The sequence below is a fragment of the Apteryx mantelli genome, chromosome 21 (assembly GCF_036417845.1).
Source record: "Apteryx mantelli isolate bAptMan1 chromosome 21, bAptMan1.hap1, whole genome shotgun sequence".
Lineage (NCBI taxonomy): Eukaryota > Metazoa > Chordata > Aves > Apterygiformes > Apterygidae > Apteryx > Apteryx mantelli.
The window spans coordinates 2,769,757-2,796,010 of NC_089998.1; the positions used below are offsets into that span (position 1 = coordinate 2,769,757).

General features: G+C 39.7%; 2 protein-coding genes across 4 annotated transcripts in view; one reads left to right on the forward strand and one right to left on the reverse strand.

Moving 5' to 3' along the window:
• Nucleotides 1-797: 797 nt before the first annotated feature.
• Nucleotides 798-18,723, forward strand: STOM (stomatin). Its single transcript, XM_067309060.1, has 7 exons — nucleotides 798-965; nucleotides 8,620-8,723; nucleotides 9,628-9,700; nucleotides 10,570-10,652; nucleotides 14,123-14,326; nucleotides 14,830-14,964; nucleotides 16,922-18,723. The coding sequence occupies exons 1-7, from the start codon at nucleotides 905-907 to the stop codon at nucleotides 17,114-17,116; spliced, it is 855 nt and encodes a 284-aa protein (XP_067165161.1). The 5' UTR covers nucleotides 798-904; the 3' UTR covers nucleotides 17,117-18,723.
• Nucleotides 18,724-19,210: 487 nt separating this feature from the next.
• The window catches only part of GSN (gelsolin), a 29,242-nt gene continuing 22,198 nt past the window's right edge, over nucleotides 19,211-26,254 (reverse strand). For all 3 annotated transcript variants that reach the window (XM_067309059.1, XM_067309058.1, XM_013939509.2), the window contains exons 10-17: nucleotides 25,234-25,367; nucleotides 24,381-24,471; nucleotides 23,223-23,393; nucleotides 22,116-22,290; nucleotides 21,675-21,799; nucleotides 21,157-21,234; nucleotides 20,314-20,374; nucleotides 19,211-19,668 (exon numbers count right to left, since the gene is read on the reverse strand). In XM_067309059.1, the coding sequence (XP_067165160.1) occupies nucleotides 19,499-19,668; nucleotides 20,314-20,374; nucleotides 21,157-21,234; nucleotides 21,675-21,799; nucleotides 22,116-22,290; nucleotides 23,223-23,393; nucleotides 24,381-24,471; nucleotides 25,234-25,367 (1,005 nt within the window). In that variant the 3' untranslated portion in view covers nucleotides 19,211-19,498. The remainder of the gene's footprint in view (nucleotides 19,669-20,313; nucleotides 20,375-21,156; nucleotides 21,235-21,674; nucleotides 21,800-22,115; nucleotides 22,291-23,222; nucleotides 23,394-24,380; nucleotides 24,472-25,233; nucleotides 25,368-26,254) is intronic.

Here is a 26,254-nt window from a genome sequence, read left to right on the forward strand (position 1 = left end):
CCACAGCTCTGGCATCTTCAAAATGGGATGCACGCAGAGAACTCTCCATCCATGTCCTGCACTAACTAAGGGATAACAGCAGGAATACCCAAAACTTGAGGTGGATTTTTCAAAAGCACTTTTTTTTTGTTAGATTTTTTTTAATTCTCTTCCCATTTTAGAGAAATTAGAACTTCATTAGAATATCACTCCTTAAATGGAGCTGTTGAAAGTAAAAGCAATAGCCTGTGGCTTAAAACCCACAGGTCTGAGAGCTGCTCCCTATTCACTCTTTCATGTGACACCAAACTTTACCCACTAAAAACCACCACCTTTGGTTTTTATGTTAAACTAAACGTGTGGCCAGGCAGCAGTTCAAACTCTTCTCTCTGCTCTCTACGCCAAGGGAGGACTAGAGACCTGCTTACCTCAGGGTCTGCAGCCCCATTTGCTTTCTCTGTTCTCTTTCCCTCTGGTTCCTTTTCCTTCTCACACTCCTGCTCCTCTTCCTCTCCTTGGGAACACGGCTTCCCTCACTACCGCTGATCCCCTTCCTTCCCTGCTTCCCATGGCCATTTCCCCGCCGCTGCTCGCCCCCTGCCCCCCAGGCGCCGCCGCTGAGGGAAACCACCGCCCGGGCCGCCGCTGCCGCCATCGCCTCAGGGCCGCCCGGCTGCTCCGCGCGCGGGGAGAACGCGGGGGGAGGGGCAGCGGGGCGCCAACGGCTCTAACGGTTCCAACGGCTCCGGCCCAACGGCTGCCCGCGCGCCGCGCCGCGCTTCACCGCCCCCTTAGGGCAGAGCCACGACGGCGGCGCCGCGCCCGCCCCGGGCCGAGGGGGGCCGGGCCCGGCGGGGCGGGACAGCCAGGCTGGTGGCAGCCCTCGCTCGGCGGCGGGTGCTCTGAGGGGACAGCGGCAGCAGCCATGGCCGATAAAGAAGCAGGGATCGCGCCCAGGGCCCGCCGGGGGCCCAACGGCCACGACGGTAAGGGAGCAGCGGGGGGCGCGGGCGCCTCTGCCCGCCCGTCACGCGCGGCGGCAGGGAGCGGAGCGGCGCCGGCCCGGTCCGGTCCGGTCCTTCCCGCGGGGCCGCCGCCCGTGAGGCGGGCAGCCCTGCGCGGGGGCGGCGGCGCGGAGCCGGGCTCGGGGGCTCGCTGCTGCCGGGCGGCGCCGGCCCCTCGGCCCCGCTCACCGGCCGTCGGGGCTCCCGGCGCGCTGGCAGGCGGCTTTCTGCGCGCCCCCCCCCTTTTTTTTCCCTCTTCCCTGTCGCAGGGCGAAGTTTTCTGGTCCTTGAGCAAAGTTAACCCGGCAGAAAGAGCGAGAGCGGTTCCGCCTCGCCTGCCGAGCAGCCGCGTCCTCCCCCGAGGCCCGCAGCGAGCCCGCGGCAGGTCGCCGCTGCCCCGGGCCCCCCGCTCGCCCTCGGGCCGGGCGAAGCCCTGCGCTGGGCTGGGCTGGGGAAGCGGGGCCCGGCCACACGGGTGGTTGGAATCCCGTAACTTTCTGGTGTTGCCTGATAGATAGCGCCGCGGTTTCCTGTTTCAGAGCTAGCAGGAAAAGAAAGCGTAAGAGCAGCAACGTAATTTTGTTGTGCTTGTGTAACTTTGGGAATCGTTTTTTGTTTGGTTTGTTCTCCTCTGTGCAGTGACTCATGTGGATCACTATGATGCAGAACTAAACAAATAATTAAGAGCCTAGTCAACAGAAGTAACCCCGGAGGAACGGTATCTGTAAACGAGAACAGAAAGAGTTTGACGACTGATTGTTTACACCATTAGTGCCTTCGACTTGAGCAAAGTGTTAGATAGGTGTGACTGGAGGAAAAGATTATATTATTATTTTTCTCAAGTTGGGCAGTGAAGCTGTAGTTGGCTTTTACTTCTTAGATCTGTAGCAGTCGTTACGCTAGGCAGAAGTTAGTCTAGTGTTTATTGGCTTTTTGGTTAATAGATGTAAATGTAGTATCAGTCGAGAAGATTTGCAGAAGTGCACTAAAATAATGTAACTATTAGTTTCAACTTCAGTCATCACTCGAAGCTGCAGCATTTTTCTGTTTAATATGTGATATTCAGAAACAGATTACAGAAAAGCAATGATTTATTTTGCCTTTTGTCAGTTGCAACTGGAGAAGGAAATGTTTATGTAAGATTGCTTTATCTACAAAGGGTAATCTACTGATATTTATACAACTCAGATCTGTTTGGGCCCCATGCCAAACGGCACATGCTTAGTTCTGGTATCCTTGGAAAGGATCTACATTTCATTCTATAAGTATGTTAGTTATTAATATCTAGCAGTGGTCTCTCTGATCCTAACCTTCTTATCTGTGACTCTGCAAGCTTACATACTACTCGTCGTACTTTTTCTGTAGTTATTGTGTGATTTGTGTTGTTTTGGCAGCTAAAGCTGCTTGGCAATTATTTTTGACATAATAAAGTATCTACACCCTAAACAGGCATTAGACACAATAATTTGATTAATCAGACATCATAACTTTGGACATCTCCCATGTGAAATGCTTTGAGATACTCTGAAGAAACATTGAGTTCTCATCAAAAGTAGTATTCTGTACTAATATGACAGTTATTCAACTGTTTGCTAATAATTGCATCATTCTCTAACTGTCCTGGATTGGAGCTAGTGGCATGAAAGTGGAGATTTGTCCCTGCTACTGTCAGCCTTGTATTCAGTCCAGTCTAATCTCCCATATGTGTTTTGTTTTTATATCTGGTGGGTTATGCATGGTAGCGGAGGAAGGTTCTTTCCCACTGCAGCACCTAGGAGAAGAACATTCTTGCTATTGACAGTGAAGTATTTGTTCAGATTGTCTAATCTAACCTAGAAAAAACGATCTGTGAGTGAAGGATATGCCACACCTAAAGCAGTAATAAGATAACTTCCTGTTTATCTCAGCCCCCAGCACTAGGTGTTTGTTATAAATTGTTAATATTGTTGAATGAGCCAAGTGATAATTTCTTGCTAAAATAACAGCAACTGTTCCAGTCAGCCTTAAAGATGTCCAAGGCTAATTCAATTAAAATGTTTTTGATGTTCTCTCTCCTTGTGGTTTATTTTTTAAAGACAGACAGAATTTATTCTCCACAGACTCTCCACAAATAAAATTTCTCTGATTAAGTTCCAGCTGTGAGTTGTGAATCACAGAATGGTTGAGGTTGGAAGGGACCTCTGGAGATCATCTAGCCCAAGCCCCCTGCTCAAGCAGGGTCACCTAGAGCACATTGCACAGGATCGCGTCCAGGTGGGCTTTGAATATCTCCAGAGAAGGAGACTCCACAACCTCTCTGGGCAACCTGTTCCAGTGCTCTGTCACCCTCACAGAAAAGTTTTTCCCCATATTCAGAGGGAACTTTCTGTGTTTCGGTTTGTGCCCGTTGCCTCGCGTCCTGTCGCTGGGCACCACTGAAAAGAGTCTGGCTCCATCCTCTTGACACCCTCCCTTTAGATATTTGTGCACATTAATAAGATCTCCTCTCAGCCTTCTCTTCTCCAGGCTAAACAGGCCCAGCTCTCTCAGCCTTTCCTCATAAGAGAGATGCTCCAGTCCCCTAATCATCTTCGTAGCCCTCCACTGGACTCTCTCCAGTAGCTCCATGTCTCTCTTACATTGCGGAGCCCAGAATTGGATGTGTTAATAGTAAAGAGCAAGAACATTGCTAGAGGGTGAGAAAAGTGGGGAGTGGATGAATTTAAGCTTTGGAGTATATGACGGTGTTTAGCACTTTAGAGAATCAAGCTAGAGATAACTGAAGTTGAGAAGCCAGAGTTACTACTAGTTAAAAAACAGACTTCCTGCTCTTGGTGCCTCATCACCATCTGCTGCATGGAGAATTGCTACCACAACTTACTTTACAGAGCGGTTGCAAGGCTTAATTATGTTAATAGTTGCTTTGAAAACTTAGCTGTCCTTGATAGCTATAATAGCTAAGAGAAGTTATTAAGCATTTGTATTTATTAGAATAAAGTATTAGAATACTAATACTATTTATAGTCAAATAATTTTGATTTCTTCTTAGGCTCATCTTATTACTCATCTTCCTTTGTTGGTATGGCTACTTCAAATGCACATTTTCAGATTCAGAATCAGGGTTTTTTTTTATATTTAACTTAAAATCTCTCACTGTTATGGAAAAATTTTGATTTCATTCCACATATGCTGCCTTTAGCATACTATTCTGACAGCCAGTTATTATGCATATATCTGCTCAGTCAATCTTAAACTTGACATTGTTTCTAAGAGAAAAGATGAAAGCTGTGAATTGCTTGAGAGTAGAAACAATTCTTGCCCATTTTCAGAGGCCTAGGTCATCGCTGAATGACATCATATTTTGCAATTCTCTAAATTCTTTTTAAAATAAACTTAAAGCCTCTTAAGGAAACTAAACGTATGTAAATCTAAAACAAATTACCATTTCTGGAACTTTGAATATCAACATGGTAGTGTTGGGTAAATCTGTACCCTTATTTTGTAACTAAATTGACTTTTATTGAACTAAGTGAGTTCTAGGGTGTGGAGTTTTTTCCATTCTTTTTATTCTAGTAGTTAGAAAATTTTTTTGAACACTGGATCTCCAGACCTGAAGGGATCCTCTTCGTCTGTTAATGTCAAGTGATCCAAATTCATGTTGTACTGCTGTCCCTGCATGTGCATATGGCAGTGATGATGCCAGAGAGGATGACTGAGTTGTTGGAGGAATTAAACATAGGAGATCCGTCTTGTATGAAACAAACATTCCTTCCTATAAAGGAAGGAAATAAACTAGGAAATACTAGTGAAATTTTCTTTTAAAAATACATAAATTTCATAATATTCCAGGAGATGTGACAAGCAGGAATGCTAAAGAAGTGATTGTGGTACTGTGCAGAAAGCTTGAAGTTGCTCAAGAATTTTTGCATTTTTGCATTTTTGATAGGTTACCCTGATTTGCTTACCAGCAGCCTGCTGTAAGTTTAAGCTGTGTGTGTGGTGTGTGTGTGTGTGTGTGTGTGTGTGTGTGTTTGTTCGTTTATTTTACCTACGAGAAAATTCTAGTGGGATGGTTGGAGATGGTGGAGTTGAGCTTGTTCTGAGGTAAATGGAGCTTTGAGCATCTTTTCAGGACTGACATAATTAGTAGGAATGGAGCTGACTTTCATTAAAGGATGTAATTTCTTAATATACATGATTCCTGTGATAAATAGTTCTATGATTAATAGTAACTGCTGTAATGCAATCATTGATTTATTTTTTTGCTTTCGTTATTGCATTTTTGAGACCCTGTCTCTGAAAGTTGCAGTGCCTCTAAAATCAGGAACAGCTTCAACAGCAATAGGAATGGTGAAAACACAGTGCAATCTGCATATTTGTAACATCATCTGTGGTTTGGATGGTGTCTTTTTGAAGCCATTATCTTATGTCTTCTCATTGTTTTTTTCAGCAGCTGCATACGTTATAGTATATTAATATTTAAATATATATCAGCAATTATTGTTAATGATCATGCATCTGTTGTATGAATGAGATTTTGCTTTTTTTTTTTCTTGGGAGGAGTAAATTGGATTTCCTCTTTTTGAGTTTGATTATCAAAAATGTCACATGGAGAGTCTGGCTGAGGGAGAAGCAAAGCACAGTTCTCTAGAGTCTCCACATTCAACTCGCTACAAAAGCAATTTTCCTTATTTTCATTCTAGCTCTCCTGAGCTCATCTTGAATACTACAGAAACGGACAAGAAATTAAAGGCGGACCTTTTCGTTCATGCTTTGCCTCTGGATCACAAAATATGCTGCAAGTCTGTTCTCAGTAGTTCCCTAGTTGTTTGGGGGTTTAATAAAAGGAATATCTCTTAGAGCTGTTGTTTGCCAAGATCTGCCAAAAACAAAGATACTACATTTTTCCTCTGTTAAAAGATGCACAATATGAGGGGTGAAAGAGAGCTGGGAGGAGGTCTGCAGTAGCCAGCACTTAAGTACTGTGTAAACACTGAGTGGACAGGGATATGTATAATCCACAAGAGGTGCAGCGGAGGCTGTGTATTATACCTGCACTGTCTTTGCATTTATTTGCGAGGCTCACTTCAGTGCTGTTGAACTGGCTGCTGTTAGGGTCCAGTATCAATGAACCTGGCCAAGAGGTCTGATAAGAATGGCCAGTTGTTATAGAAGTTACTGAAAGAGATGTTCAAATTTGCAGTAATAAAAAAGCTCATTTCATATAGTTCAAGCATGTTTCTTGTATTCCATATGTGTTTTTTGAGAGAGCATCTCTAACATATCTTGTGAGTTATACTGTTTAATGGGAGAGTTATTGTTGCTAAATAAAGTGTGCATTTATTTGAAATTTTGACAATTTACGTTATTTGAGGTTTAACTTCCACCTTCATCTTCATCAGGGAATCGGATGTGTAAATAATACTTTTTAATGCTATAGCTCTACTAAGAGCAGAGAAATTGGTGGTGTTGAAGCCTTGACATTGAATTGTAGAGTGGATCTTTAACTCCTTTAGCTTTACAAAAGTTAGTGAAAGAGAGAGGGAGACTTTTCTTCCTTATCTGTGTACATTGTGAATACTTTTTATGATATTAGGTGGACTAATATCTTCTTGCAAAATGAAAAGAATGTGTTCTCCTCAGTAATGAGCCTACAAGTGTTGCTTAATGCTGGCAGTTGCTTAATACCGATATGTATGGGTATTACATTTCCTTGACTTTCACGGAAGACCTGGCTATTTGGTATTCCATTATGTAGCAGTAACTTTATGTGGCAATATCCTGAGTTAACTTTCCATAGAGAAACTTTAAAATGCTCTGATATGACACATTCTTGAGGGTTATTATAGTGAAGGATACAAATTACAGAAAAGATAGCCAACTGCCTTCAAAAGTCTTGAATAACTTTATGAAGTTCAAGATACCATGTGAGTCAAAACTTACTCTTCTCCTCCCTCTCCAAATTCACCCTTTCTTGAAAGGCTAGGCCCTCTAAGGCTCACCATCTGTGGAAAAGAGGACTGGAAGTTGGAATATTCGTTCCTAGTCCTCTTGCTGACTTTTATTACTTTAGTCAAATATCCTGGATGGAAATTTGCAAAGTATATACTATTACTTGCTTTCAAGGTTAGCAATATCTAGTGACTCAACTTTTGCCTCCCTCTTTATCCAAGGCATATATGCTCTTGCTCAATTCAGTTGTGGGTGCCCAGCCCCCCAGAATGCTCACTCATGTATTTGGAGCTGTTAAAATCAATGGATATTTTTCAAAATTGAGATTTTGCTCTACTATAAAAGGGGTTCTACTTAAAATAACTGTTAGGGTGAAGACTCAGAGACTTGTTTTGGCCTATATTGTTGTACAAATAATAAATGAATTATAAATGTCTAGTGAATGTAGAACACAGTCCATTATGTAACTCCAGGTGAAGCTGAACTGAAACTTGTAGATTCTTTAATGCAGTTTCTATTTTAAAGAAGTTACTGTACGCAGTTCACTAGATAATAAGGCTCCTGTCCTTTAAGTATTTGTGATGTTGATCAAGTTAAGGTAATGACTGTGTATTTGCAGTTCAGCAAAATCAGGAAGTGTGATCATAAAGAGACATTCTTTCATCTAAATGTGAAAATTGTGTTCTCCTAAGCTTTGCAGATGCTTCTTGGCATTTTGAGCTTTTTTTTTTTTTTTTAAGGATGGAGTGAAGAAAGATGGGTTTCAGTATCACTTTTCTAATCTCCCTACTAGGAATGAGATAATTGTGAGTGTTGTTTCAGTCTGGGATCTCCCTGCTTGACAGCGGGCTCTTGGCAGCTTGTTGGGAGTCTTAGCTGGCAGGATAAGAAACTTCCTTTTGCCTTATGAATGCTCGATGGCATGTCTGTATTTTCTCATGACACTCTGCTTTTTTCTAGCCCTGTAGTATTTGAAACCACTAGCTCTTGGGTTTTGTTGCTTCTGAAAATATCTTCATTTGGTATAGGTAAGAAATATCATTTAATGACAGAAAACTATTGCTTGCTACTAAGCATTCCAAGAAATTCTTATTATAGAGATCTTATTATAGAGGCCTTATTTTTGTGGCCAGCTAATCTTGTGCTGCATCTTATCTTGCTTCCTAGATAAAGCAGAATTGGGAATGGTGATTTTTCTCAGATCTTTCTATGACAGTTGGAACAGAAATCAAATTTTATGTGTACTATCACTAGAGTTTGATAGGCCATAGGGTATTTCCATCTTGCGCGTTATTTAGTAAATGTTGCTCTGACTTCTTTATACAGTGTGTTTAGAAAGAACAGGATTTCTACTATTGCTTATTGATCATTCTGCTGGAGAAAATTGGGGAAAAGGAGGTATTTGAGAGTCTGTGTATTTAAACCTGTTAGCTACAGGTGTGGCTATGAAAAAGCATACCGCAATTCTGCGTGAATATTATTTGGACCACATTCTGCCTTCAGCAACTTCTAGAGACTTCAGTGGAAACAAAGCAGAATTTGTCTTGTAATTTGACTTCTGACCTAACCTAGTGAGTTTGGCCAGAGTAGTAGTCCTAACAATGACTTATTTCAAGGGATATTCAACTTAGAAAAAGCAACTACATTGGTATATTTAACAGGAATGCTTAGTTTTAAAATCTTAATTTCTGCTTTTCTCTTCCAGATGACTCTAATACTGGCCTTGGTTTGTGTGGATGGATTCTGGTGATCGTTTCACTTTTTTTCACTATTATTACATTTCCTGTATCAATCTGGATGTGCATAAAGGTAATTGTTCACTGGCATGTTGGATTAAAACTAAACAATGCAGGATGCTTCTTAGTGGTTATTACTGTTCACCATCTTATTTATTTTTTTAAATACAAGTGAATCTAACTCTGTTCTTTCTTGGACTGTAGCAGAGAGTATATAGCAGTCCCAAACATTTCAGTGCATTAATCTTCAAACCAAAACCAAAAGTGTTATTACAGTATTTTAGTCATAATGATGTTTACACTGGCATCTTTACTGCTACACGGTTTTTATTAGTATATAAACTAGTTTGGAAGATCAGAATAATTGCAAGAACTAGTTATTAATCTTGGAGGACTGATTCTTGGGGGGGGAGGGTGTGTGTGTGTGTGTGTAAACATAAGGTATATAATATAAACATGTAAGTATATGTATGTGTGTTTGTGTGACAGATTCTTAGAAGAATGTGTCATCTGTAATCAACTTGAGCTTGATATTTTCCAGTTTTCAGAATGGAGGAAATAACTCCTGCTTTGTTTCAGCTAATATAACCCATCAGAATTAGAGCTGGAAAATCTCTGCTGGATCACATCCACTGCAATTTGTCATCTTGTTGCCAGGACATTCCTGATGGCTGTTTTTAGCGTTCGGTCCTGCCAAGATGAAGCTGCTGCTGCTTCTGTTCTTGACAGATGGTGCCTCAGTCCGAAGAATATTTTTTGGGGAAAATTCTCTTTACTGTTGCTTTTTTTTTTTTGTTTGCTTTTGACAATAGAGTTTAGGCTAAAATTCTCAGAAGCATCCAAAGTAGAAATGAAATATAATGCATGTTACATATGAGACTTGAGACTTTTTAGACTATTATATAGGTAGTTTGGAATCCATAATATGGCTTCTGGGCTTATGAAAACCCCTGCATGATATCTGACTTTTATTACAGATTATAAAGGAATATGAGCGAGCCATCATTTTCAGACTTGGACGCATCTTAAAAGGGGGAGCAAAGGGACCAGGTAGGTCCTGTACAGCATTCTTAATACTTGTTCTAATTAAGTGATTGGCAAAATAATAGCTGTGTAAAGATATTGTATTTAGACTAGTGAATGTATTTCTCAAGAATTTTGTAACTCCCAGTGAGAAGATACTATTGCTTTATATGGAGAAGATAGTAAACTAGTTGTCTGTGAGTCTTACCCAAATCTCCTTAGTTAATGCTTATTCTTGAGGTAGATTCAAAAGTGCAGAATGTGAAAAGAAAAATAATGACATCAAATGTGCCATTTTTAAAAAGAAGCTTAGTGCTTCAGTTAAAGTCCAAGTGGTTTGAAAGTCTCACTGTTCTTCAAAAGAAATAGAAGCCATTGTGTGATAGTTTTGAAAACTTGCCTTTGTATATTGGAAATTCTGATGAGGTCCGAAAGAATGTTACTTTCAGCTGTTGTTCCTGCAGCGCAAAGTAACTGAAAGGGGCAGTAAATTCTTCCATCATTTTCCTCAAAATTTTGGAATGTTTTCACATTGCTGTAGTGTTGAAGAAATACAGTGATACACCAGAACAAAAAGAGGTTGATAGTTCTGCCTGCCAGAATTAGGCGCCACCAGTTACTATGTGGGAGCTGATTTTCAAAATTAACTATAACACAGTTCTGGTTTTTCCTCAAATATTATAGCTCCCTAAATAAGTTAGACCTGAATAAAACACTTTCTCAGCAACAGTCTTAAATCTTATCCCAATGTGAAAGCCATTAAGACACATGCTGCTGAGCTTATGGCAGAGAGACCTATACAGCTGCAGTGGTTGGATTTAAGCTTACTTCAGTAGCAAGTTTTGTTTATCTTAATGAACCATTGTCACAGCCTGTTGGATGGATTTCGTGTACAGGTTTGTTCTTTATCCTGCCCTGCACAGACAGCTTCATCAAAGTGGATATGAGGACCATCTCTTTTGATATTCCACCCCAAGAGGTAAGTTTGCACTTGCCTTTGTATCTTCTAAAGCGTTTGCAGAATTTCTTGTATGTTCTTCTTCCTCTCCCCCTCTCAGTATTGGGTAGCATGTCGTTTTCATGTAGATTTCTTGCTTTCTATTTGTACAGGTTCAATGTATTGTGAAGAATATAACCTGTATTATGGTTCAATAAGACAAGATCCCTGAAGGAAAACAAATTATGTTGTCCTTTAAGGAACAAATAAGATAATACTGTCTAAAATTTGGAATGGGAGTGATTTGGAATCAAGTCTGCTGGACTTCATGCTTGATTCTGTCATTGTTTCTGTGAAATCTGGAAAAGAAGCAGTGATCTTTCTTATGTCAATTTATCTAGATATATAAACTAGCTAAAATAATGGGATGAAATTATTACCAAATGCTATTAATAGAAACGCATGTTAATGGCCCACTGTCTTACAGTTTACATGGGTTTAGTGTACATGCTTCTTCTGTGTCCTACTATGCACAGGAACGTTATGAAGGTATACTCCATCTAACATCCTCTGTTTTAGTTTGGAGGTCCTAAAGAAATACAGAAAAGGATTACCAATATTTCTAGTCTGTTTTTCTTGGAAACTAGTTTTTTAGCAGAATTTCTGAACGGCCTTAAGCTAGTTGAATTAAATGATGCCAACTCAACAGATAATAAAAAACAGCCTTCTAAAAAATAAGTTCTTGAACAATTGTGTGTTGATGACTATAACTGTATCCCCCATGTATCTAGTGCAAAAAGACAAAGCTGCTTGATGCAACCTGTCTGGTGCATCTGTTTCCTGTCATATTTGCCAGTCAGTTTATGGCTCATCATTAGCTGCAGATTTAGACAAATGGTAACTGTCATAGTATGGTCGAAAGGGTAATTGGTAGAAACCTAATCACTGGGAGACATAATGTGATTGCAGCTGCTGGTGTACCATTAGTGAACCCATCAGTTCTACAGTCTTTCTTTTGACTTGATTAAATTATACATATGGGTTTAGGTTTGTTTGTTGTTCAATAGGTAAAAGCAAAAATATATTTTTATTTGTACAATATGATTTCCAGCTTTCGCTCTTGTGAAAAGCCTGCTAAAACCAATAGGTTGGGGAAGCACAAAGCAAATAAGTCTTGAAGGTCAAGTAGCTCACATCCCTCTGTCTTGCCAAATACCTTTTTCACAAAATCTTCTGACATGGGATTAGGACACCTCTTCCCAGGGTCATATGGCATATTTTGGGACTTTTTTTTTTTTTTTTTTTTAAGTTAAGTCAAAAATATTAGTGATAGCTTCTTTCTAGTGTACCCTTCTTCTTCAGTCACTTTGCCTCTAAACATTCAAGAATATCTGTCTTTATCTTTGTAAGCGCATCTTCTGCTTAACATACAAGAGTTAAATTCAGTAAATCCCTTGAATCTAGCCCTGAGGTTGTTCACAAGTTGGATTTCCTTTGCAACTTGTCTAAGAAATCACCATATATTCAATTAATAGCATATAGTGACATTTAAATCAGAAGTATCTCAAAGAAGGACAATAAGCTCCTAGATCATAACAGAGATGTTTCTAATTAAACGCACAAGTAAGGCTGATACCCAGGCAGCTGAACTATACCAGACCTTTGGCTGGCAAAACCAATTTTGTAAATAGCTAAGTTATATTTCAGTGAAACCTTCCAGTCTTTTCTAGAATATCTCATGTGGGTGGCTCTTTATTTCTCTAAACTTCAAGGAGAAGTGAGAAGTGTTCTTGGTGCTAACAGTTTTTTTTTTTTTTTAATCTTTTGTTATAGCTAAAGCTTGTTATTAGTTTAGCTGACTTTTTACGTAATGCCATTTCATGCTTTTCCATATCTGAGGATGTACAGTGTTAAGGCTCTTAACTTGATGAACACTAGTATACTTCACACTTTGGGAAATATTTAAAAATTATATAAGCAGTTGAGGCTCAAGGCAGCAAAAGGACTTTTGCAAAGATACTAGTTAGATTGCTATATGAGCAGTTCCAGTTTTATGTTGTTTTTTATTGGAATGTAAAACAGTAGAAAAAACACAAAACCTCTTCAGCCAGCCAGTCAGGAAAGGTGCATCTCAGTAGCAAGCTGGACCTTCTTCTAATCCTAATCTTTCAAGGTGTCATGAAAGTAAATCTGCAAAATGTTTGTTTTTTGTTTTTTGTTTTTTAAGTTAAGATGTGGTCTTTATAAATGGATTCATGCAGCTGAGTGCTTCTTGCTTTATTTGGGTTGCTGTATCACACAGGATATAATTATCTGTGGATTGTAGTAAGCTTCCGACTGTAATATCCTGTAGTAATAAGAAAGGATTAGATGTTTTTATTCTGTACCTGCAAGCACTGTTCTTCTGAAATTGGGAAAGTACTTGCCAGATTTCAGTATTTCAGGGCATTAATTAGTCACAAGCTGGGAATTGAGCAGAAATCTCTGCGGTATAGCATTATATAGCAAGATCCCTTTTATAAAGTTTTTGCAATTCTAAAAAGCAACTTGCACAGCTACTGCTGTGGTAGAGTCTCTGGCACAGATCATTCCCATGTTACAGAATAAACAGCAACCGAGAACTGCCTCCAGTGACATTGGCACCTGCGGTATGGGAAACTCCTATCTGTGGCACTTCTTTGGAAGTGCAGCTGAAATACACTTCCTCTTTCCTCACCTGCTTTTTAAATAGGTTGCCTGTTTTGCTCTTGTTTTATAAACTGACACACCCAGACAGACACATCTTGTGTCACCAATAGTCTTGTGACTGAAGTTAAATGGAAGTGAGAATCTCAGGTGTCCTGTATTTGCAATGGTATTCATATTATTAGCCTTCTTTCTCTGTAGAAAACATTGAATTAGCCTTTCTTCAATGTTTCTACTGTGCATTTTTAACTAGGGAATGTCATTTAGCCCATTTTGAATGGAATGGTCCCATATCTCTGCATTTAAACAAAATAATTTTTGGTGTGTTAGTCCTTTCAATTTTTTTAACATTCTTGGAGCTTGGTCCTTAATTATGCAACCCTCTTGAATTCCTGTGCAGTCAACTTGCCCCTTAGATATCTGTCATTAGAAGCCTCACTGAAATGGACTATTTTTTTGCTACTTGGTTATGATACACTAACCTGTAATTATGAAGCTAGCAAAGTTTCCCAGATGAAAGACCATGTGTGATTTGGTGTGAATAATTTCTGAAGGTTTTTTTTCTTTTGTCACTTGCATGAATTGCAAATCCCTCTGTGAATTTGAAGTGAGTTATATATATCATATTATGGCAATGCTAATGGAATTTATTTTGCAATGAGAAGTGTTATTATCCCATATTTAGTCCTACTTTGTTTTTTTTTTCCAAGACAGTTGCTTTACCCTGGTAAAATTAGGACTGTGTCTACTGAGACAAGCATGTCACTATCATTAGATTCAATAATCATTCTGCTTAATTATTATATGCTTTCCTTACTGCTTTTTAGATCTTGACCAAGGACTCCGTGACCGTTAATGTAGATGGAGTGGTTTATTACAGAGTCCAGAATGCCACCCTTGCTGTAGCAAACATAACAAATGCTGACTCCGCCACTCGCCTGCTAGCACAGACTACTCTGAGGAATGTTCTGGGGACCAAAAACCTTTCTCAGATTCTCTCCGATCGTGAAGAAATTGCACACAGCATGCAGGTACGAGGAACCTTACCTTAGCAATCCACTGAATCATTAAGTTAAGCAGCATTCCCATGGGTAACTTACAGATCAGGACTTGGCGTATCACTTAGAAGCTAAAACAAGTTGGGGTGTGGAGCTTTAGGAAAAAAAGCTATTGAGAGCTATTGGAATGACATTCAATATAATAAACATAAGTGAATAGAGCAATTATGTACCAGTGAGACAAATAAGTGGGAAGAGGGATACAGGAGAGGAAGGCTTTCCTGGATCATTAAGTCAATACTCTGCTGTTGAAGGCAATGATGCTACAGAGTCCCTTTCTAATCAAGCTCTGTTTTAAAGTGTCAGTTTACAACAGTCATGCTTTGATAATTATAAAAGCGTAGTGCAAATATTAAAGCCCTTACATAGAGAATCCAAGAATTGTAAGGTAACTCACTTGTTTAGTCCTTCTTCAAATTTGGACATTTGTTTGCAGCTAGGTGAATGGTTTAATTTAATTGTCCTGCCTTAAATAGGCCACACTTGATGAGGCAACAGATGACTGGGGCATTAAGGTGGAACGTGTGGAAATCAAGGATGTGAAATTACCTGTCCAGCTGCAGAGAGCAATGGCTGCAGAAGCAGAAGCTGCCCGGGAGGCAAGAGCTAAGGTAATAACTTCAACATGTGGGGGTGGTATTTTTTTAACTTTTTTTTTTTCTTTCCCTCCCCCCCCTTCATGAATAATTTCATGTGGTGGTATTAAGGATAAAGATTCTCAGCCAGATTGTGTTGTGGTCAATAGGAATGCAGGACAAGATTTTCATGGATTTGTGTCTGGGTACTTGCTCGCTTTTATTTTGGATCACGCAGTTGGGCTTTCCTTAAGAAATTTAGATTCCTAAATTTTTACCCTGCTCCAAGAGCAAATCATAAACAGAATAATTTTGGGATTATTAGCTGGAGCCTGCAGTGAATTAAGAGCTAAACTATTTCCAGCTTTTCTTCTGACTTTACCTGACTTTAGGTAAGTACCTTGTTTTCTATTTCTGCATCTGAGAAGTAAAACAGAGGTAATACGTGGTTTCATCACCCTTCAGCTGACCAATGGCCAGTTTGGTCATGATACTGTTTTTCTCTTCTGGGGTGGGAGTGGGTGATGCTAAATACTCAAGACTAGGAGTAAAAATCCTCAGGAATAGTTCGAGCTATATTTTCTAGGACTAGCAAGGTAGCTTTCTCAGTTAAGGTGTTTTATGCCTTTGAATTTGTCTCCTCTGGTGGCTTGTTAATCCTATCTTGAAAGCTTATTTTGAATTCCACAGATGCAGCTATAGTGTCTGTTAAAATGCTAGTTGTCCAAAAAACCCTGGTAAATATTCTGTTTTTTTGGTAGACTAAGCTGATAAATTAGGATTTCTGGTAGATATTAATGATCTATTTTGAGGTTTCTGTCTGCAGAAAAATGGAATTTGCATTGTAAATATTAAAAATTTGTTTTGGCAAAGGGAGATTTATTATAGCTCATTTAATGCTGTGAAAAATTCATCTGATTTTATGATGTAACATAATCTCACCTACAAACACGTGTGTGATTTTATATATACACACACATAGATATCTAAGACTGATTTTTATGTCTTCTACTTAATTATAAGTTTCACTAACTAACATAATTTTAGGTTCTAAACATAAAATTTGTTTTATATTTTCATAGAAAAACAATATAAGCACTAAACTGAATTTCATTAGACTGAGGGGCTAGTGATTATGAACTTTGGGGTCCACCTAGGAAAAGGTCTTTAAGCCTATGTTAATGCTCCAAATACAAACTTCTGTGTCTTTTTTTTTTTTTTTTTTGAAGCTTAATTATTTTATGATTTTTTTCTTACAATTTATCCCGCTAGTTAAAAGAATATTGAGCCCTTGCAATAGAACTCTGTAGGGGAACGTTGCACTTGCCTCACTGATACCAGTACAATACTGCCTGTTAAAATAGTGCTACCTTTCTATCCAGGCTTACTTTATAGATACCCTAGAAACTATCTGTGTTGTCCTAACGTGGAAGGGCCCTACACATGAAAGAAATTAATGACCACAAATCTGTCCCTGCTCTAATGAGTTCATAATTTAAGAGTAAGGGAATAAAAAGGGATTTCCCAGTAAGAAATACAATGTTCATTTGTTGATTTTTTTTTTTTTAAGCTCTTCCTAGAGACAAAAAAAAAGCGTAACTTTGAGTAAAAAGTATTTGCAGGTATATATGGGGAATACCTTCTGTTTGTGAGAGGCAGTGCTGGAGGAATCACAAAAGCAGTTTTTTGAAAACAGAGTGAATGAGTCTTGAAAATGCAGTAAGTGAGTGAATTATGATGCCAGCTTTTGTAAACTGGCATCCTGATGCTGAATGTGAGGGAAAAATAGGTATACAGGGCCTTGAAAGCAAATAGAAGTAGCTTATATCTGAGTGAGAGAAAAGGCAGAACCAGTGAAAGGATATAGTAAAGGGAAGTCTCTTGATCAAAGTAGCGAGTGATATTTTTGGTTTATGACTTAAGACTGAAGGCATCAGAGAAACAGTTTACCATTGTGCCAGATATCTTCTATTTCATTCATTTTGTTTGACAGGTAATTGCAGCTGAGGGTGAAATGAATGCTTCCAGGGCCCTGAAAGAGGCATCCATGGTTATTACAGAGTCGCCTGCTGCTCTTCAGCTTCGTTATTTGCAGACCTTGACCACCATTGCTGCAGAAAAGAACTCCACCATCGTCTTTCCATTGCCCATAGATATGCTGCAGGGCGTTATAGGTGTAAATCGCTAGATAGATTGGAAAGAAGTGTTTTGTTCCCCCCACCCCACCCCGGCAGAGAGTGTCTGCAAAACTGAATTGTCTGCGTATTAAAGCTTAAGGCATTGTTAGCATAAATGGGTTTTCCGAGATAGATACCTTTTTGTTCTAGCGAGTGTATGATGAGGAAATTTGTATCTAATGTTTGTTAATATGGACAATCAAAATATTTAAAATTCAAATCTATCGGAATTAGTACAAGCAGATTGTGATCTTAACATGTGGTCATACTGTCCTGGATGACAAACCTATAATCTGTAACCTCCTATTTTCAAATAGTATATACAGCCACTTGGGTCAAGGATGAGGAGATGATCCAACATTTGGGAAGAGGTTACTTTCAAAAGCCATGCATACTCTGAGAGAAGTATTTCTTGTAATAAAAGGACCTGTGGCCCTGTAAGGGAAGGGGAACAGCCCCAACTATATTCTCTTGGATTGTAGCTACATGAGATGGAGTCTTCTGATCATTGTCATACGGATTGGTCCTTTAGCTTACACTAAGAAAATAACAAAAGTTGATGTTGAAGTGGGTACTAGCTACTTCTGAAAATCGGGCTCACAGCTTCCTAAAATGGTTTCCCATTTACAAGAAATAGTTATTAGCCAACATTACTGAACTGTAACTTTTCATCTCTGTTCTGAAGCACAGGGATGGCATGGACATGCTGTAGTTATGGATACAATATGCTTGCAGTCACTGATGTGCTATCCTGTTGTCATGGTGGTTTGTCCATATAGATTTGTGCCTCTTTAAAGCACTGAAAAGTCTCTGGGTATGCCTTTACTTGTACATCTTCTCTTTTAAATATGTTTTTTCTAAAAAAGAGAAAAGGGGACCAGAGTAATGACCCTTGTAAATAGGCTTCCTTTCTTAATTTTAGTCTTGCTTGAAAGACTACAGTTGAAATTCTCTATCAGAGTCTAAAAACTGGCAAATAAGAAATGTCTGAAATTAGTTGGAGGGGTGGTTAACAGAAGATGCTGTACTGCTTATTTATCTGTTCTAACAGATTGGGAATTATTTACGTGTTGATGCTGCTTCTCAGCACACTTGCGTTATTGGTTGTGATGCTAGGGATTTATACTTTGGTTTTACCAAAAATAGATAACTTCTCAGTTTCCATAGTCTTGATGTGCATCTCTGTTAAACTGCTGTCATACTCTGCATCTGTTTAGCAGACAAAATTACAGACTAAAGTGAGATAAGAACCAGAGTCCACACTGAGGGAAGGCTCAGGCTACCAGCATTGAGTGGGAGATGAGAATGAAAATGAAAAACCAAGACAGGTAATTAAGTGTCCTTGTTCTCACACTGGCCAGCATAAAGTTTGTATCTTGTTTTTAATCACCTCTCTGCCATGATCAGTTCTGTATTTACAGCTGTTATTTTTAGTAACCACAAGGTCCGTTTAAATGTATCTATCTTGATTAAAAGTGGCAAACTGACCCCAGATTTAGAAAAAAGATGCCTGAACACTGTAAGAGCCTGAGCTAATTGCTGCTGCTTCTTGTTTATCTGTGTGCTGTGAATTGATTTTATTTTTCTCTGCATCATAAAAGCAATACACCAGTCTGCATATGTGTGTCAGTATTTTAGTTAATATAAGTTTAGATTTTTTTTAAGGGGGAAAAATATGGCTAACCAAGGTGTAGTAACTAGTGTTTCTGTATTCACTCACTTGCAAAGGGAAACAAAGTAACAGCTTGACATTAATCCACAGGGACGAGAAGAGAATCTGTAACTCCCACTGCTGCTTTTGTAGCCGCCCATGTGAATTCTTGTTGACAACAGTGGCACACTTTTTGTTCTCATCTTGAATTAAAAAAAAAAAAAAAAAAAAAAAGCTCTTTACTATTGACTGACTTGCTGAAGAACTGGAACAGTGTTAATTTATCAGGGTCTCAAGTGCTTCTGATAATTTTGAGGTGGAAAAAAAAGCAAAAACAGAACCTAAAAACCAGAAGTATCCTTTCTGTGAACATTTGGTAGAAAGTACATTTTCAAAAATGGCACAAAGAAGGTACAGGTTTTTCTTAAGGTGTATTTGTTTCAAGAAACTTAAATTCTGGATCAATAGCTTTTATTTAACCTTTCCTCCTAGTAACAAAACCCAACATTTTTAGTCTTCACATATTCCATACAAGCTTTATTGTATTAAATATAATCAAAGCAAGGAGGGGGCAGTATGACTGGTCATGATTGTTTTTGGTAATTATTGCACAGCTAATTGGCTATTAAAATCACTGCCTTGTTAACGTGCATCCTGCAGGAGGAAGTAGCTCTTGAAGGCATTGAAGGCACTAGACTTGCTCTATTAAAAAAAAAAATTCACAAAACAACTGCCTTTTTACTTAGACGTCCACATCTGCCATTGCTCTCTGTAGAGGATCAACAGACCAGTAGTCATCATCCCAGCCCAGGAACCAGCCAGAGAAGGTGGGAGGCTCAAACCCTTGCTTAATGAGCGTGACTGGAGTTCTCTTATCTCGGCTGGCAGGATCAGTCTCAATGTACCGTTTAGCTGTAAATATACAAGGAGAAGGAAATCCCCTTGAGAACAATTCTTATGAAGCAACAGCTGAAAAACAATTATAGCTAAATGCATGCAGGAGATATCATTTCAGATCGTTCCTTTTGAAAAAATAAAACTTTCATTCTATGGTTTTATCTACATCTATTAAAAGACTGGTGCTGGTAGCTAGAAAGCTTACAATAAGACTATAAAATATTCTTTTCACATGCAAATTACATGAAAATATTTCTAATGACCATTACAATTTAAGCAGTAAAATGCCATCATATATGGTCAGAGGCAAAGTGAGCATTTAATTCATATCAGAGATTGAACTTTCCAGGATCAGTCCCCTGCCCCCTACAACACACACTGATGTAAGGAGACAGTGGCAATCTCTACCTGCTTACACACACAAGGATGCTTTTCCCTGTTGAGAGTTGAGCACAGTGTGTCTGACAACTGCACCTCTTTCTGCTGATCCTAGGGATCCTCCTTTCTAGACATATCTCATCTCTTTGGCTCATCGCAACATTTAATTTTACACTGTAATTAAGAGACGTTTCTCAGTGTATGAAACTGCCTGCCTTATGATCAGATGGTAGGAAAAGAAAAAAGAGGTTTATTTCAGAGAGGAAAATGTAATGGCATTACCAGATGCTAAGGCCTCAGTCTTTTCCTCTTCCTGGGCATCCTTTCCAATCCATACAAAGACCTATAGATAAAAAGTCATATGAATTGTTTCAGCAACAATTTCTATATGAAAGAAAGCATAAGTTAGGCAGAGGCTCAGTAAGCAAAGACAAGTATGATACAAAACTAGAATATTTGTACTGGTGTGCCTGCATTATTGATCAACTTATCATTGAATTAAGTGACTAGAGCTACTGGTAGCCAACAAGAAGCTTTTTGACTGCAGTTTATCTGCGTTAAATTCTAGATAAATGAACAAATTATATATTATTACAAATTACATATTATATTACAAATTATATATTAATATTATATATTAGGAAGAACTAGCTGATCTTTGAACATCATTTTTACATTTTTACATACATACATAAAAAATACAAAATTTTAAGTTACCTTTCAGCTGATTATGCACAGCCACTAATAAGCCCTCTGTTTTCAGTAATAGAAGATGTGTCATTATCTTAAGCTATTGAATCCCAACAACGGTTGTCAACTGTCTACAGACAGGACAGGACAAGGAGGCTGCTGTTAAGTTTACAGACATGGAGAGTACATAAAATACACAAAAGTCGGTTTTCTTCAGCCTATAAGCTAACCAAAAGAAGTGACAGGACACCAACTCTTTTCTCAAGTGTTGGTTGCGAGTTCTCTTTAATGTCGTTAGTGAGGTGATTTGTTCTCAGGCCTGAAGATGAAAGGATGCTAAGATGCAGTAATGCTTCTAGCTATTGTAATTTGGGTCTCTAGAGCCAACTATTGCTTATTCCTTGCTTCCCTCTTCTTTAGGTAAGTGTGACATACCTGGTCCCATGTGTCAAGGATCATAACATCATCTGTAGCAAGGTCATCCTGAATCAGATCTCCAGGAACTTCTTCAATCTGGAAAACAAGGTTAAAAGATGAGCACATACTCCAAGCACTATTTTACCTCAGCAGGGGAAATGCGATTCACACAGGTTCTAGTATCGCCTCCTGTGAATCTCATTAGTCTTTCACTCATGCACAAGACATTTAATGCTGCCTCTTCTTGAAAGATATCTGAGTCAAAATTAGAGTTTGAATGCTAGTTGTTAATGAAGGGAGGACCAGCTTGATGTTGCAGAAAGTTGTGTTGCTAACAGTGCCATAGAGCTAGCTGATATCTCTAAAATAAAAAATAAAAAAATGGTGCTGATGTTTCCTTCTAGAGGAAACACTGCAACAGAAGATAAGGTGTAACTGCCTACTGGTTGGCTCAGGAGCAGACTGGGACTGAGTTGCTCCCAGCCTTGTCAGATGGATGGCGAATTAATTAACTATCTATCTTCCCAGACACTCACAATGAAGCGCCCACTCTTGTTGGAGCATGCAAAAAGACGAGGGGGGTGAGCATCCATCTTCTTGTCCTTGAGCCGGGGAGAGGTACGGTAAGCAGTTTTTCCACCCAAAGCTGCCCAGAAATTATCTGCAAAAGAGAACAAGATACTGATGATCCAACTATACATGGAATCCAAAGTAGCAGTATGGCTTGGATAGGACCCGAAGGCTCCACACAGCAGAATGGTCTGTGTCATGCAGTTCTCTGTCTTAAGTTAGAAAGTATGGAGGGCCTATAAACATGAGGGTGCTGTTAAGCCTAATGAAGATAGTTTGGAGGAGCTGTTCTGTGCCTATGTCCACATTTCCTTGTTCTGGGAGATAAAAGAAAATATCCATAAAACAATCACTGATAAAGTGCAGCTATATGAAAATAATCTCAAACTCAGTCGTGCTTTCCTCACCTGGCTCTCTGCCCTCAGAAATCTGTACTGGGCGAGCTCCCAGAATCTTCAGCAGCTCTTGTGCTCCTGATTTTTCAGCATTGCTGGCTCCTTGGCCAACCCAAAGGTAAGCAGTAGAAGGAGTTTTCAGGACAAAGGCATCATTGGAGTTCAGCTCATTGGCAGCAGGATCCAGCTGAAAAGAAAGAACATTGCATGTGTCAGGTGTAACCATCCTCTACACAGAGCTCATTATTTCAAAATAATAATCAGTACCTACTGTTGAATAGATTTCAAACAAGATATTCAGTGCAAGCATGTAAAGTTACATGAGATGTTGTATATTTGTGTGTGTAATGAACAAGGACTAATCATATGAGAAAAGTAAATAAATGCATGTTCCTCTAATCTACACATACATATGACATATGGTGAGAATACCTGGGGCTGTCATTTTGCCAGATCTTAATGGTTATGACAGGAGATTTAAGAACTTGCTGGGGAGACCTTTGTAGAGCAATATTATCCCTGCCACTGAGGTTGATAAATTACTAATTAACATAATTTCCCCTACGTCAGCAAAGATATGCTATCATGAAGCTAGAAAATTAGGACGTTAGTGCAGACATAAAACAGTGCTCCTTGTCTCGCCTATCACTATTGACCAGGATTTCTTTATCTATTTTTTGTTACTATGTGTTTTTGTTTATTTTTAAGACACAGGGCAAAAGTTCTATTTGCATATAAGGTATTTAGCACTTTCTATCTTTCACTTGTAGCAGTGCTGTCACTTACACTTAGAACAGGTCCCGAAATTCCACACCAGATCTTGATTGTTTTCAACAGTGTTTTAAAAGTATCACTGTATACAGGGCACAACATTTATTGGGGACTTAAGAGAAAAGGGCTTAAATATAATCAAGGTGACACTAATAAACCAATGAAAACATAGTGATTACCACTATTAATCCATGGGAAAAGGGGAAGCTCTTAACAGTTTATAAAAGTTTCAAAGTGTGTTTCAGTTTACATCAGAAAGTGGAATTTGGCCTTTGTTCTATTCAAAGGGATCGTGTTCCTACCACCACCTATGCATACAACATGAAATTTGGCCCTCTTCCCACATACCTCTACTGCTCTGGTAGCTCCTGAGGTGCTGGATCGGACCTGGAACAGCCGTGTTTCTGCAGGTGCTGTCTGGCCTCCTTCCCTAGAGGTTCCACCCTTATAAACAATCAAGGGCTTTCCACCAAACATGCTCATCAGATGAGGTGGCTCTTTTCCTTGCACTACTCGTTTCTAAAGACAAAAAAACGCCTCACTGTCAGTTTTAAGCTGATAAAGGCTAGCACAAGATCTGCTGGAAATAGCCTTTACCACCATCTTTCCAGCTGGAATCTTCATACAGCACCTAGCTGGTCATGGCAGCTTAGTTATTACTTCCCACACAAAAACAGACTAGTGTTTAAACTGAGCTCTCAAAATTGCCATTTCATTTTAACTGAAGAGTGATGCATTGGCTTAGCGGCCAGCAAGTAACAGTCATAATATCCTCCTGTCACACACTGGCCACTTTCAAAGCCTTCTTGCAGAATAGCTAGAGCGTAGGTTTGGCACACAGCCTCTCCCCAACACCTCCACTGCAGCTGGCTGCTACCCCTATACGGCTGGGTTTGTCCACTACCATTTGGTATCATATAGCATACAAAGTGGATCCTAAACATCCTTTCCTTCTGATATGGTGGATGTCAGGATAGATCATGCATTTTGGTATGTTATTCATTTTTCTAAGAATTACAAATGCATCCTCTTCCATTTGCTAAAATGCATTGACCTTTCTCACTGTTTCTCAGCCCTTTAACCCTTTCAATGTCAGACCCTTTCTGGTTTCATTTTAGAAAATCTAACTGAAATATTTCATTCTCAGGAACTATTTGCTTGTTTCTCACTCCTCCCTCAAATGCCAAAGGCTTTCTAAGTCACATGCCTTTTCTCTCACTCCAATTTTAAATTAAGAATAAAAATAGACATCTTAGTTGATTCCAGGAGTTTGCAGTCTGCATCAATCCAGCTGCCCCTGCAAAGGGGAACTAAATATATCCAAGGTGTTTCCTCTCCTTTCTCCTAGCAAGCTCTGTTGGCTGACAACAATTTGCACTAATTGGTATAAAATGGTGATTGTTAACTCCTGAGCATTTGTAATGGTAGGTCACAGAAGGCCCACAACCACTTGTGAGGTATATGAAAGCAATGCATATCTAATTTATTCACACTGTTTTTATTTACCTGCACAGGGCTGCCTCCCAGCTCCTCATCCAGCTGTACTGTGAGGAATGCAGAGGTTGTAATTTCGTCTTGGGTGGAATCAGCACCCTGCCTGAAAGACAAGGCAAAATTTTAGAATCTTATTTTCAATATTTTTTCCTCACACCTTACAGAGATCAAGAAAATAAAGTAAGGAAAACCTTGATGTTACTAAATCTCTGCAGCATTGTACTGTCAGCATGATGGAGAAATCCACTATCTTATACAGTAACACAGTGATTAGAGGAGGAGATAGGGATGTTTTCCAGATAATAAGCACAGATTTCTTAGTATCTTCGTGCCTATCTCACATTAGTACTGTTAGCAGGAACTACATATGCAGCCCCTACGCAGACTGCACTCTTTTTTTGTTTCAGTTACACAGCTTGCCTGTGCCCTCTCTGCTTGCTGAAGAGCGTGACTGGAAGAAGACCACTGAGAGATTGCCTGCTGGAAGAGTCCCCTTAAAGGGTAGGATCTGGACACTAACAGTCACAAGCCATCAACTGAGGGGCAGAGTACCAAAAGTCAGATACAGTGTTCTCAAAGGATGTAGCAACTTTGCAAAAAGAACCAGAGCTTGGTCCAAAGACAAGAGTAAACAGTATTTAAAAATAATACTAATAATGCTAGCATAGTAACTCCCCACATTGTGCCACTTCAAACAAAACATTCCAGACCTTGGGCAGTGTTTTGTTTGCAAGAGAAGATTATCCAGGGTGAAATCTTATTCCCTGAGGATCCCCCATAAGTGGGAACCATCAGTGATCCATTCTCAAATAATTGGACTCTAGCCCCAGTGGGTGGTGGCCTTGCACCAGGAAAACTTTCTTACCAAGTGTAGATAATCTGTCCCTGTTTTCCAGCATGCTGGTAATTGTACAAGATAATATAGCTATCCCCGCCGTAGAACTGGCCATACTTCGACGGATCCACTGGCACTTTCTCTGAGCCTTCTATTCTCCAGATCTAGAAAAGGAGCAGCAAAGGAGAGGTGCAGAAATATCCTGAGTGAAGCGTGACAGAATAAGCAGTAAACAGAGCTCGTGTTCCGTTTTCTTCTCACATTCAGCCTCCTAAACTCGCAGTCCTACGGCACCACCTGCTGGGGAAATCTGGTAAAAAAATGGCGTTCCCACCCACCAACTACTTCCACAAACCTGGCAGCCAGGCCTGGAAGCAAGGCAAACTTAGCTGTTCTGTTGCTAGCTCCCAGACCTTGACCAGATTGATCAGAAGGGTCAGAATCATTGGAGAAAATGTGAGTCAGACTGCTAGCACTGCCAGCACTCATGCCAGTTTTTGTATCCGACATGATCATTTCAACTTCTCTCAGTTGGGCAGCCAGGAAGCTGTCAGCCTTACTAGGGACTTCTGAAAAGCCTAATGATACCTAGGGCCCCTATGGGCTAGGGGGATGAGACCCAGTACTCAGCCCTTTCAAATCCACCTCCAGCACAGCTTCTACGCACAAAGGCGTACATACAGGTGCACGAGACAGATGCTCTGAGACAATCATCCCCACATGCACAATGGCAAAAGCCGGAATATTGGGGAGGAGGAAGACTGAGAAAAATAAGTGGGGATCCACACTGTTTGGTGAAGCATCATCCCAGGACAATTTTAGGGTTAAGATAACAGTTCATCTACACCACTTGGCTGTAGGGCTCTCAAGAACCTGCTGGTGTTTCTGGTGTTAAAAAATATCCCATAGTTTATAAAACTGTAGCATTGATGAGTCTCAGGCCTCCATCTATCTCAGTGTTCTTGCAGGAATGCCATCAGGTAGTGAAGACATTTCTGGAACCCCTCCCAGAAGGATTCTGACACTGCTCAGCACAAGGGCAGGTAGCATT

Excerpts from the sequence above, each read along its gene's own strand:
- STOM (XM_067309060.1), top strand. The coding sequence starts at position 905 with ATGGCCGATAAAGAAGCAGGGATCGCGCCCAGGGCCCGCCGGGGGCCC. Across the intron at positions 966-8,619 it reads GGGGCCCAACGGCCACGACG|ATGACTCTAATACTGGCCTT; the intron begins GTAAGGGAGCAG and ends TTTCTCTTCCAG. Across the intron at positions 8,724-9,627 it reads CAATCTGGATGTGCATAAAG|ATTATAAAGGAATATGAGCG; the intron begins GTAATTGTTCAC and ends CTTTTATTACAG.